The sequence below is a fragment of the Thamnophis elegans genome, chromosome 14, assembly GCF_009769535.1.
Source record: "Thamnophis elegans isolate rThaEle1 chromosome 14, rThaEle1.pri, whole genome shotgun sequence".
Taxonomy (NCBI): Eukaryota; Metazoa; Chordata; class Lepidosauria; order Squamata; family Colubridae; genus Thamnophis; species Thamnophis elegans.
The window spans coordinates 8,520,094-8,533,017 of NC_045554.1; the positions used below are offsets into that span (position 1 = coordinate 8,520,094).

Below are 12,924 nucleotides of genomic sequence, written 5' to 3' on the forward strand. Positions count from 1 at the left end.
AAGCAAGCCGATTCAAGTTAAGGTAAGGGTTAGGTTTAGGGTTAGGGTTAGGGTTAGGTTTAGGGTTAGGTTAAGGGTTAGGGTTAGGGTTAGGTTTAGGGTTAGGTTAAGGGTTAGGGTTAGGTTTTGGGTTAGGTTAAGGGTTAGGATTAGGTTTAGGATTAGGTTAAAGGTTAGCTTTAGGGTTAGGTTAAGGGTTAGGTTTAGGGTTAGGGTTAGGGTTAGGTTTAGGTTTAGGGGTTAATTTTAGGTTTAGCGTTTACAGCGTGCTTCTGTCTCCGCGCTGTTGTCGCCCTGTGATGACGTCAGCTACGCAGTTTCGTCGAGCGCGCTTTAGTCGAACGCGGTTTTGTGGTGGAACCGTCATTGACAGGTAGGACATTGTAGCAGATAATTTTTTATGTATTACACTTAGGTCAGTGGTGGGATTCAAATAATTTAACAAGCGGTTCTCTGCCCTAATGATTTCTTCTGACAACCAGTTCACCAAACTGCTCAGAAAGTTAACAATTGGTTCTCCCGAACTGGTGCGAACTGACTGAATCCCACCACTGACTTAGGTCGGATCGGAATTGTCTAAGCCCAAAATTTCAAGTCTGGTGGTATTTTATTACGGAGAGAGGAGTGGAGTACTCTTCTCCTGAAATATCTCTGGACTGTCTCAATTGTATTAATGTCCGATATGCAGTGCGGGTTCCAGAGAGAGAGATGATCTGTATTCGAGAATTGGTCTAGCAAAAGTTTTGTATGTCCTAGTTTGCAGTTAAATATTACCAGAGAGGAAGCTACGCAGGATTAGGTTTACAACTCTTAATGCCTTTTTTGGCAATGTTGTTACAGGGAGCTTTAGAACTTAGCTTGAGTTTGAGATGAGTTCTCTGAGGTCCTTGACAGAGTGGGGGCATCTATGAGATCCTGCCCGCCCAGCTTGTATTTTGTGCCAGCCAGTTGGTCGGCCTCTCAAAAGGAGAGGCAATTTCATTTGCTCCGAATACCAGTTTTGTAAATCTTACCTAAGATGCCACATCTCTGGCTTTGCAGTTTATCTTTCCCTCACTCTTCTGGTTGGTGGCCACCAGTCAAAACCAAAGATCACTTACCTGGTTGTGTGTGTGTGTGTGTCTGTGTCTGTGTGTCTCTGTGTGGGTGTGGGTGTGAAAAAATCCAAAGACTTTTTTTCTGAACAACTGGAAATCTTACATGGATGTCCTTTGATGAAAGAAGAGAAGACTGAACTGATCATTTCAGGGTTAAAAAGGGCCAGGGCAGATGTAGGGAGGAGAATAAGATGATAATTACTCCATAGAACAGCAAAAAGCATTATTCTCTGTTTTCTTTTCATTCCTTTCTTCTTTTTCTCACTCTTTTTTTTTTTGCATCCAAAAAGTCTAATAAAAAATACAAAACAAAAAGAAGTAGAAAATGTGTCTAGAAAAGAGTTTTCTTAAATATGTATATTAGGAAGGCTCACCCATAATTCAAAGTATTGGGATGTGGGGAGGGGATGTGAACACTCCGTATTTGTGTACAAAATAACATTCAAGGAAATGTATATTAGCCAGAGTTGCATGCCTGCTTATTTTCGTATGAACTTTGGGTGGTGAGGAGACTTTTAATGGGCTCACCCGAGCATTAAGGAAGGCGCGACCTGATACAGCAAACTGGACGATTTGAATTTAAGCGGAGGAAAAAAGAAAAAAAAATCAAGAGAGAATCTGACTTGAATAAATTGTTTTGTCAACGCAGATGTTGGAAGAAGTGGATTTTCCCAAACTGGCTCTTCATTTTGTCTCCTCAAAGGAACACACAGAGTAGGAATTAGCTTCCCCCCCCCCACCACCACCACGATGGTTTATTTTCCCCTCTGAATTTTGCCCAAAACAGTTTTCAGCACTTGTTAAACTCCTGTCTTTATCATTCAGTGGTGAGATTCCTTTTGTTTTTACTACCAGTTCTGTGGGTGTGGCTTGGTGGGCGTGACATGGCTTGGTGGGCGGGGCAGGGGAAGGATACTGCAAAATTTCCTGATGTGAAGCCCTCCAGCTGATGATATATTGAGAATGTGGCTGAGGTCTTGGATCCCATCCAAAGGGAATCAGACAAGTGGTTGATGCCTTAATCCTTCTGGCCTGGAAGCTGGGAGCCAGTTGTGCTTACAATAGAGGCTTGTTCTCAAAACTGTGCTCTTTCCCCTGCTCCTGAATCCATTCATCCCATCCTTGCATAAACGTGGCGGTTTCCAAGACCACCGGCATTCTGCAAATGTTATGTTGCTCCTTGAATGTTTTCCTAGACCTAAGATAAATAAACAGCCAAGTCAGAACCCCCCCTGGCTTTCTTGTAAATGCTTTTCCGACAATTGCCGTTGGTTTGTCGTTGAAGGAGAATCCAGCAAATGTTCTGACCCAGGCTTCCCCAGCAGCACGAAGCCGAGTCCTCGTCCCAATAATCCCCTTTTATTTGATTGACAGTAAACTCCTCTCCAGCAAAGTTTTTCCTCTCCCACCGTCTTTCAAGATAGTTCACAATTACCGACCTTTATCAGGCTTGGAGAGCGGCCAGGCCGATATCGTTCAGAGGCTGCAATACTTGGCAAGAATGCAGGAATGAACTAATTGTCTCCTGCAAACTCCCCTCCCCTTTCGCTCCTCTTTTATTCCCTATGGGAGGGGACATTCATCGTGGCCTTACTCCCAAGTCAACCCCTGTTCTTTAGCTGTTCCTTTCGTCCGGCAACTCTGTGCATGCGCACAATGGGAACAGGCTCCAGCTGTTCTTCTGCCTCACTGATATCTGACTCTGAAGGCAGCTGATAACTGTCAGACGGCCCTGGCCCCCTCTCTGCCTCCGACACAGAGCCCTCATCAGAGCCTTCCCCAGACTCCAGGACTGGCCCATGTCCCTCCCCAACCTCCTCACTGTCCTAATCTGGTGCCAGTTCTGCTGGCCACTGGTGGGCCACAACAGAGAATTTCAGCCACAAATTCTCTTGTTCGCCCTAGTGTGCAGGTAAGATGACGAAGCAAATTCTTAGTAAGAAAACACCCAAATATGAGGGACATTAATGTGCTCACCCCTTTCCATGTCCATTCACTGGTTAATCCAAATACCCACCATTTGAATTTGTGCTGTCCGTTTAAGAACTAAGCCTTTCGTTGAATCATAAAAGCATTAGACATGCTAACACCTTGAGGGACGATGGGTTAGGACCATGATGGTTGGAGAAATAAATGGATGGAACCAGAGCAATCCTTTTGGGGGGGGGGGCACCCCTTCTGTTTTCTTCTTCTGAGTTGATAGCTCACTAAGGACTTCATAAAATGAGATTCCAGGAATGTAATCTCTGTCTCCAAAAGATCAGAACATAATATTCCTACTGGTGTTTGCACTCCCAAGGCTAATGCCACTCTCATGCCCCTTCCAAAAATTATATTGAAATATTTAGAAATTAATAATACAATAAAAATGGGTGGAGCTTTAACTGCATCTTCATAGCTGCCAGCTTCACTGTTTTGACCATATCCTTTAGACACTCATGAAGAGTTGCAAAATCACTCTATCTAATATTCTCCAATGCCTGATCATATAATGTTATAAATTATGTGTGTATGTATGTATGTATGTATGTGTGTGTGTGTGTGTGTGTACACACACACACACACACACACACACACACACACACATACACATATCGTATCGTATCGTATTTTATTATTTGTATGCCGCCCTTCTCCGGGAGGACTCAGGGCGGCGAACAATTCAAGGGGGAAAAAAGGGGGAACATAAAAGACAAAATACAAATAATAAAGAGACTGTATTTATGTTATTTTTGGGCTCAAAGCCAGTCTAAGCCGAGAACTGATAAAGAAAGTTCCTTTTAAGTTTGTCTGCCTGCCGTCTGTTAACAAGCGGAGAAGGGGAGACAGAACATACATACATACATACATACATACATACATACATACATACATTCATACATTCATACATTCATACATACATACACACACACACACACACACACACACACACACACACACACACATATATATATATATATATATATATATATATATATGTATGTATGTATGTATGTATGTATGTTATATTTATGCTGATAAATAAATAAAGGGAGACTAGTATAGATCTATTTCAAGCTATTTAGCTCTCATCAGCTAGCCATACCCATACTTGGGCATACCAGGGGTTGTGACTTTAAGTATATATATATATATATATATATATATATATATATATATATATATATATATATATATATATATATATATATATATATATATATATATATATATATATATATATATATATATTTCTTTTCTGTAACAGGAAACAGGAAACTCTAATTAGAACAAAAGATCATGGGGTATATACCATAGATCCAAACTTGTGAACACTGCCAACTACTGGCTGGATGCTAGTGTAGTTGTTGCATAGAAATGCATTCCAACAGTGAATTCCAACATATGGACTAATTTATTACATCCACCTAAATGATTTCGTCCAAAGCTGCTTTAATCAACTGGGCATCATCAAGACACTGCCTTAGAACCTTTCTTCATTTTCACAGATTTTAGCACACCAACAGTTCCCGTGGGATCCAGGTTCAGCTATAGCTACTCAACATCTACCACTACGTTCCTTCAAGGAAGAGCCTACCAGAGAAGTGGCATCACCCTAGAAAGTAAAGTTGTGGTCGAAGTATTGGCAAATTGTCATCGAATTTTAAAAGTGAGTAAGACATTCAAGTGGATTGAACCATTTGAGGGAGCTTTAGCTTTCCTCCCTGAAATAAAATAAATGGGGCAGGGCAGGGGTATGTGTGTATTAAAAACTCTAAAATCATCATATAACAAGTGCAGATCTTCTTTAGATTCAAGTTTCATTCAGAAATTGCTCTCTTTTCCTCATATTCCTGTGCTTCCGTCTGTCTATTTGTCTATCTAGCCACCCACCCACCTATCCACCCATTCCTTCATCCTAGGTTCTCTCCCTCTTCCCTCTCTTCCATCCATTCATTCATCCTAGGTCATTTGTCATCTGTCTACCTATCATCCATCAATCCATCCATTGATCCAACCATCCATCCATCCATTAATCTATCCATCCATCCATCCATCCATCCATCTTCAGCAGTTTTGAGAATTATATTGTGTTGACCTCTTTTTTTTGTCCCTAGTTGCATGGAGTACAGATCAAAACCATCTTTGAATCCGAGGTGAAATTGATGAATGAAAACGACAGTTTAAGGTAAAACAGCTCTAGGTCCCCCCAAAAAACGCAACCATTGATCAAGATAGGCAAAAAGCTACTAAGTCAAATGCTACTTTAGGATTCCAGCCTTCCCATGGTGCCCCCATCACCACTATAACTAAGTCTACCCATCTTGTTGCTGGTTGACCTCTTACTTTCCCCCCCCATCTTTCCCAGTATTTCAGCCTTTTGCAGAGAACTATATCTTTGCGTTGATTGATTGATTGCGCTCTACATGGGGCTACCCTTGAAAAGTGTTCGGAGACTACAGCTAGTCCAGAATGCAGCCGCGTGAGTGATATTGGATGTACCGAGGTACACCCATGTTACACCTGTCCTCCGGGAGCTGCACTGGCTACCATTGGTCTCCAAATGCAATTCAAGGTGTTGGTTATTACCTTTAATGCCCTACATGGCTTAGGACCAGCGTACCTGCGAGACCGCCTACTGCCACATACCTCCCAATGGCTGATAAGATCCCACAGGGTGGGCCTCCTTCGGATGTCGTCAGCCAGTCAGTGTCGACTGGCGGCTCCCCGGAGAAGAGTCTTCTCTGTGGCTGCTCCGACCCTTTGGAATCAACTACCCCCAGAGGTCCGGACCCTGCCCACTCTCATGGCCTTCAGGAAAGCCGTTAAAACCTGGCTGTTCCGGCAGGCCTGGGGCTGTTGACCTTATTGCTAAGGTCCAAGCCTGACTAGAACGAGTGCGTGTTGTGAATTTTAAAATTATCATTTTTTATTTTTCCTTTTCTCTTTTTTCTTCTCTTGTAAGCCGCCCGGAGTCCTTCGGGATTGGGCGGCCTATAAATTTAATAAATGAATGAAATGAATGATTGATTGATTGATTGATTATGTGCAAATTGATGTCGACTCTTAAAGGCCATATAATAATTTTTCTCCTTAACCATCTGTCTCCCACCTGGTCCTTCAGGTCTTCCAATGGCACACTGTAACGGGATCCATCCCCGTGCGGTTGTGTCAGAATATTCATGAACTGTCAGGATGTGGTAACAAGGTCAGCCAATGAATAGGCATGGCAACTGGGTCAGCCAATGGGAATTATTTGGTGACTGAGAGCCATGCCAGATGGCTCAGAGCCTGGGCGTGGCTTACCTATGTAACTCTGAGTCTGTGCAAGAGAACTAATCTAGTCTGCTCTCTGAATTGAAACTGGAAATCTCAATCTCTCCTCTCTACCACATTGGAAGAATCTGCTATTGGTACTGTACATTTTATTCACATGTTATTATGTATATAAAGAAGTTAACGCATCCTGCTGAATCAGTTATCTGTGTGTACTTTCTGGATGTGATTTCTGCAACAAACGCTGACATGTTGGTCATCCTCTTCTTCTCTTTCCTTCACCAGCATTGTAGAATTCGCCAGGGGAGGGGGTTAGGTCTTCACATAATGTGTTACATTTCCTTAGCTTACCATTTTGTTTTTTTAAAAATCTTATTGTCTTCTAGGGAAATTTTGGAGCGATACCCACTGTGGTTTTGTTTTCACGATGGGAAAGTTCTGAAGATCTTTCCCCAGAAGAATGAGTCAACATGGGCCCTAAACATCAAACGGGGTATCCTGAGCGGTCTCCAGACCTCGTCGTTGGGAGCCGCTGCCAACAACAGTGTGGAAGAGGTGAAGCTCTTTAGAACACAACGTCGAGTTTAGCCCATTCATAAGGCTATGTATTGCGAGCTTACTAACCCCCCATAGTCCTATGTCCAGTAATGGGATTCAGCCGGTCCGCACCTATTCGGGAGAACCGGTTGTTAACTTTCTAAGCAGTTCAGAGAACTAGTTGTTGGAAGAAATCTCCTTTTTCCCCTCCCCACTTTACAGGGCTAATCCTGTAAGGCAGGCAGGCAGGAAGGAAACATTCTGGTGTTGTTTCTAGCCTAATCTTTATTGCTCTGCTTACAAATACATTTCATGCTTTTCTTCCACAATCATTACATATACTTCATTCAAATTGAGTTGTGCATTTTAAAACTTATGTATTTTACTATCACTGTACCACAATTCTCATTTGGTTACAGTTATTTAAATGTGATTTTATCTAAAATCATTTGTATTTAAAGACACAACCACCTACTGGAATACATTCACAATCTCAATAAACCTTCCATGACTTCATACCTTTATAACATATTCTAAAACAAAGTCAGTTAGTAGAATATCTAAGCATTTCCTCACCTTTTTTCCCCTCCATTCACAAATTAATGCTTATGTCCAATTTGCTTTTACTGGTACAACACACATGTATATATCATTAAACATTATCCATTAACATTTCCTTGTTATTATTGTAGTTAACTAAAAAATATTTACTATTTGTATCACCTCTCCTCTCCTCAGGCCCAAAAGAGATTATACCTTTACAGCAAGCTCTAAACAAGAATTTATTAATAAGATTTATAGGTCTTTTCCCTAAATCCCAAATTACAATTTATATCCAAGTTATTTTTACTAATTAAGGTTGTCACTTCATGCTTTGTATTCTTATCTTACCTATTGTGACTTCAGGTGGATATTTCAGGGAAATGCCCCACTCAGTACCAAACGAAAGGTTCGGTCCTTCTGAAGATGAAAGATTTCAACTTGTGTTCTCACCGTTTTTCTGGATTTACTTCTCTGAAATCTGTGGCTCTTCCCAATGCATCGGTAACTTGTAATCCCCCCCCCCCGCTTTAATTGTGTCCTGCTTTGGGGTGGTTTTTAGCAACTGCGATATGAAAAATAACCGAGCCCCGTTTCATTATGTCTAAAATGGCTTTGATTAGATCCTCACGACTGATCCACTGTGTATCTGCTTCACTCCCAGGAGCAGCTTCTGTCTTCCGAACTTGAATGTGTCCAGAGATTTGAGGAGAAAGGGATCCTTGCAGAAATCAAATGTATGGAGTCCCACCTTGTTACATCTCCTGCGAGGAAGGGCAGTGGAGTAAAGATGCAAACTCGGACAGACTTGAAGCTCTTCCGAACTGAAGCTCATGATATACCCCAGGGAAAAGGTTGGTTGATGTCTCCAAGGAAGAACAAATCAATGGAATGATAAGTAAATCTGGCCTACCGGTTGACTTTGCTTGTCAGAAGGTTACAAAAGGGGGTCACATCATCCTGGGACACCACAACTCTCTGTTGTGGGCCAGCAGTGGGAGCTGGCAGATTCGGACAGTGAGGAGGTTGGGGAGGAAGATGGGCCAGTCCTGGAATCTGGGGAAGGCTCTGATGAGGGGGCCAGGGCTGTATACCAGTTATCAGCTGCCTTCAAAGCCAGAGATCAGTGGAGCAGAAGAACAGCTGGAGCCTGTTCCTGATATGCCCCTGTGCAGAGCTGCCAGGAGAAGAGTACAGCTAAGGAACAGCTGGCCGACTTGGGAGTAAAGGCACAGGTGGATGGTGAATGGCCCCTCCCATAGGGAATAAAGAGGAGCCAAAGGGGAGTGGAGTTTGCAGGAGACAATTAGTTTGCTGAATTAGTGTGAAGATTTGTTCATGACTCTCAGAGACTCCTTGCCAAGTATTTTCTCGGACAGCGTTGTGTTTGGGAAGATATCATCCTGGCAGCTCTCCAAGCTTGATAAGGTCTGTGGCTGCAAATTCACCCTTGAAAGATTGTTTGCCAGGACTTTGCTGGATGTGAATGAGAGGAATCCACATGAGCTTAATAAAAAGGGGTTAGGTTGGGACAAGGAGTCTGCTTCGTGATTTGGTGACGCCTAGGTCAGAACAATATGTTCCTAATAAAGAGACTTTGATAAAATACGGAAACTGTGGATTTTTCATTCTGGGGACATATTATTTGGAACCTTGACACTTCCATTCACCAAGGAAGAAGAATGGAACTTACGGTTCCATATTAGGGAACAATTCAAACATTGTTGAATGATGCTTTCTGTGCATTTCCTATATCTATCATATAATGCTGTTTTCATTTCTCTAGTACCCACTAGTGACAGCTATGAAAGCAGCCTGCTGTATGAAAAAGAGAAAACGGCACCATTGTCCAAAGAGGAGGAAATGAAAGAAGTAGCTAAAGCTCTTCAGAAGCTCTGCGTGAAACCTACCATGGATCCCGAGGTAGCTTATTGAATTTATCACAATTGGCCACACAGAGCACCCCGACTCTAGAGTACTTGTCACACCTTCAAGATTGCACTCCATCCAGAAGTGAAATCCAGCAGATTCTGACAGGTTCTGAAGAACTGGTAGCAGAAATTTTGAGTGGTTTGGAGAACCGGTAGCAGAAATTTTGAGTAGTTCAGAGAACCAGTAGCAGAAATTTTGAGTAGTTTGGAGCACCAGTAGCAGAAATTTTGAGTAGTTCAGAGAACCGGTAGCAGAAATTTTGAGTAGTTTGGAGAACTGGTAGCAGAAATTTTGAATAGTTCAGAGAACCGGTAGCAGAAATTTTGAGTAGTTTGGAGCACCAGTAGCAGAAATTTTGAGTAGTTTGGAGCACCAGTAGCAGAAATTTTGAGTAGTTTGGAGAACCAGTAGCAGAAATTTTGAGTAGTTTGGAGCACCAGTAGCAGAAATTTTGAGTAGTTCAGAGAACCAGTAGCAGAAATTTTGAGTAGTTTGGAGAACCGGTAGGAGAAATTTTGAGTAGTTTGGAGAACCGGTAGCAGAAATTTTGAGTAGTTTGGAGCACCAGTAGCAGAAATTTTGAGTAGTTCAGAGAACCGCTAGCAGAAATTTTGAGTAGTTTGGAGAACCGGTAGCAGAAATTTTGAGTAGTTCAGAGAACCAGTAGCAGAAATTTTGAGTAGTTTGGAGCACCAGTAGCAGAAATTTTGAGTAGTTCAGAGAACCGGTAGCAGAAATTTTGAGTAGTTTGGAGAACCGGTAGCAGAAATTTTGAGTAGTTCAGAGAACCAGTAGCAGAAATTTTGAGTAGTTTGGAGCACCAGTAGCAGAAATTTTGAATAGTTCAGAGAACCGGTAGCAGAAATTTTGAGTAGTTTGGAGAACTGGTAGCAGAAATTTTGAATAGTTCAGAGAACCGGTAGCAGAAATTTTGAATAGTTCAGAGAACCCCGTAGCAGAAATTTTGAGTAGTTCGGAGAACCGGCAAATGCCACCTATGGGAAAGGAACTATAAATTAACCATGTCAACAGCTTACAAAAACATCTGTACGTTGCTTTTTTCAGTGCTGTTGTAACTTACAACGGCCATTAAGCAAACTCTGGTAAGATGAGGACTAGCTATATTTCCCCTAAGTCCTGGATTGACCAAATCTTGTACTCATAGCATCTGTGTTATATTCTCTGCTCTAACTTACTCTCCTTATCTCCAAATCTGCATCCTATTTGGGGGGAAAAAAATCCTCTTGTTTAGGAAGAGGCTTACGGGAATTGTCCACAAGATTGCCTTGGAAACTCCGTCTTTACTAGCCAAGCATAGTCTCCCTTGTCCCCTGCTATTATTATTATTATTTTGGCTTTCAAAGGGGGCGAGATTATGCATTGCCATTCAGGCAAGGGAAAGCAAGAGTGAAAGAAGCTCGGGAGGAATCTCTCTCGTTCCACATTGAAAACGGAGGAGGAAATCCTTGTCACTCACAGGGGAAGCTCTATAGAGTTGTGGCCCACCCATTGTAGCATCGGATGGAATGTCAATGCCGATGCCATAATGGGCTGTGAATTGAGCAAAAGCCTCGGAGGCAGACAGAGAGAAAGAGGAAGCTATAGAAAGGGAGATAGGAGAGAAAGAAAGAGTTGGCTTGGGGGATGGGAACTCCCTCTGGGTTAGATTCCCCTCAAAAGGGACAAGATTTTGGGTTCAGTTCTTCTTCTTTTTAATTGCTGATGCTTAGAAAAGCAGCAGTGATACCCAGCTTAAAGACAAGAATCCATACGGCTATTTATTTATTCTTTGATGCCCTCTTAAGTAGCCTTTTAATGGACTCATTATACATCAGAGGTGGCACACAGAGCCCACTCTGTGGGCATGTGCACCGTCGCCAGCTGCTCTTCTGGTTTCCAGCACACTGGTCTTTGTGTGGTCTTTGTGGGCACTGGCCAGGGGTGGGTTTCTCGCCCCGTTCCAACCGGTTCGGTTGAAACGGGGCCGGCGGCATCCTCGTGCACGCGCGCAGTGCACGCATGCATACTAGTGCCTGTGCGATGCTCCAGCTCCTCCTGGAGGATCGTGCAGGCGCTGTATGCGTTCTGCGCATGCGTGGAAGCGCAGAACTTGTCAAAACCGGGTAAGAAACGCGGGCGGGCGGGTGGATCCTTCGGCGTTCCCGGAAGTTACTTACTTCCGGGTTCGCCGACCAACCGGTTCGCGGGGACCGCCACGAACTGCCTGAAACCCACCCCTGGCACTGGCACACCAGAAAAAGGCCTGAAAACGGCCAAAGATGGCCATAAATGCCCCCCAAACAGGCCATTTTTCAACCCATTTTCAGACCAAAAACGATCCCAAATGCCCCCAAAACAGCTGAAAAATGCCCTCCAAAACAGTCTGAAAACAGTCTGAAAAACGATTAAAACCAGCCAAAAAACAGGCACGCGCACACCAGCCAGCTGGTCATTGAGTTCCTGCTGCTCCAGCACATGTGAAGACCTACTGGGGGCACACATGCATGTGCCAGAAACCTGGCGCTCTGGCGCACACGCATGGACGTCCCAGTTTGGGCACTTGCATGTTTACAGCTTTCAACAGCATTTCTTTGCTCCGTCTCTCAAGGTCTTTCTCACATACCATCACAGTCAACAAGGAAACTCTAATGAGATGGAGTTACCAGAAATTGTCCGCTTTGAAGACTTCATTTTTCTTCTGGGCAGTTTCCCTAGTCCCTTGAGAATACATCCTTCCCAACACAGGGTTGTGATGTTTTGTATTTCATCCCATTTGATACTGGGAGACATTTCCCAGACAAATGATCTTCAAATGTATAAACACTCATCCAGGTCCTGTTTCTTTCCCCAGCCTACAGATCCATTCCTGAATTTGGTGTTTGCACTTCGAAAGATCTCCACTGATGCCTTGATGGACCTGTGGCAGAGTCCTTCTTCCAAATGTCAAGATAACTGGTAAAGCGGCTAAAAAATGGGCCCAGGAGTAACTCAGAAGGCAACGTGGAACATTTAATGAGGATTTATCAACGTCAACCCCAAGTTCTCGCGCTCTGCTCCACATGGATGGGTGTTTATACTTAGGGCAGGAGTTTGATTCAGCCGGTTTGGCCAAACCAGTTGTTATGATTTTGCACAGTTCAGAGAACTGGTAAAATCGACCACTGGCTAGCCCCTCCCACCCGCCCTAATATATTATCTTTCCTTCACCACATGATCTAGATCAGTGGTTCCCAAACTTGGCAACTTTAAGACTTGTGGACTTCAACTCCCAGAATTCTGGCTGGAGAATTCTGGGAGTTGAAGTCCACAAGTCTTAAAGTTGCCAAGTTTGGGAACCACTGATCTAGATCATCCAGCTAATTTTGCCTGCTCTGCTCACCAAAGCTAAGCATGCTGCCTGCTCACCTTTCGCCTCGGGTTGGGGCCCAGGGACAGGGGGAATGCACCATTCCCCGGCCCCAGCCTTGCCCCAGAGCTGCCGCCTGCCCGTTGTCCGCCTTGGCTGGGTGGGGCAATGCGCCTTTCCCTGGCTCCAGCCTTTCCCTAGGCCTCCACCCGCATT

At 43.5% G+C, this 12,924-nt stretch overlaps 1 protein-coding gene across 1 annotated transcript in view; it reads left to right on the forward strand.

Annotated features, from left to right (window-relative positions):
• Nucleotides 1-4,533: 4,533 nt before the first annotated feature.
• LOC116517843 overlaps nucleotides 4,534-12,924 on the forward strand; it is a gene marked incomplete at its 5' end in the record, with an annotated part of 96,362 nt that continues 87,971 nt past the window's right edge. The window contains 7 exons of the mRNA XM_032231015.1: nucleotides 4,534-4,746; nucleotides 5,195-5,265; nucleotides 6,740-6,908; nucleotides 7,797-7,934; nucleotides 8,095-8,284; nucleotides 9,217-9,353; nucleotides 12,214-12,317. Of these exons, the coding sequence (XP_032086906.1) occupies nucleotides 4,534-4,746; nucleotides 5,195-5,265; nucleotides 6,740-6,908; nucleotides 7,797-7,934; nucleotides 8,095-8,284; nucleotides 9,217-9,353; nucleotides 12,214-12,317 (1,022 nt within the window). The remainder of the gene's footprint in view (nucleotides 4,747-5,194; nucleotides 5,266-6,739; nucleotides 6,909-7,796; nucleotides 7,935-8,094; nucleotides 8,285-9,216; nucleotides 9,354-12,213; nucleotides 12,318-12,924) is intronic.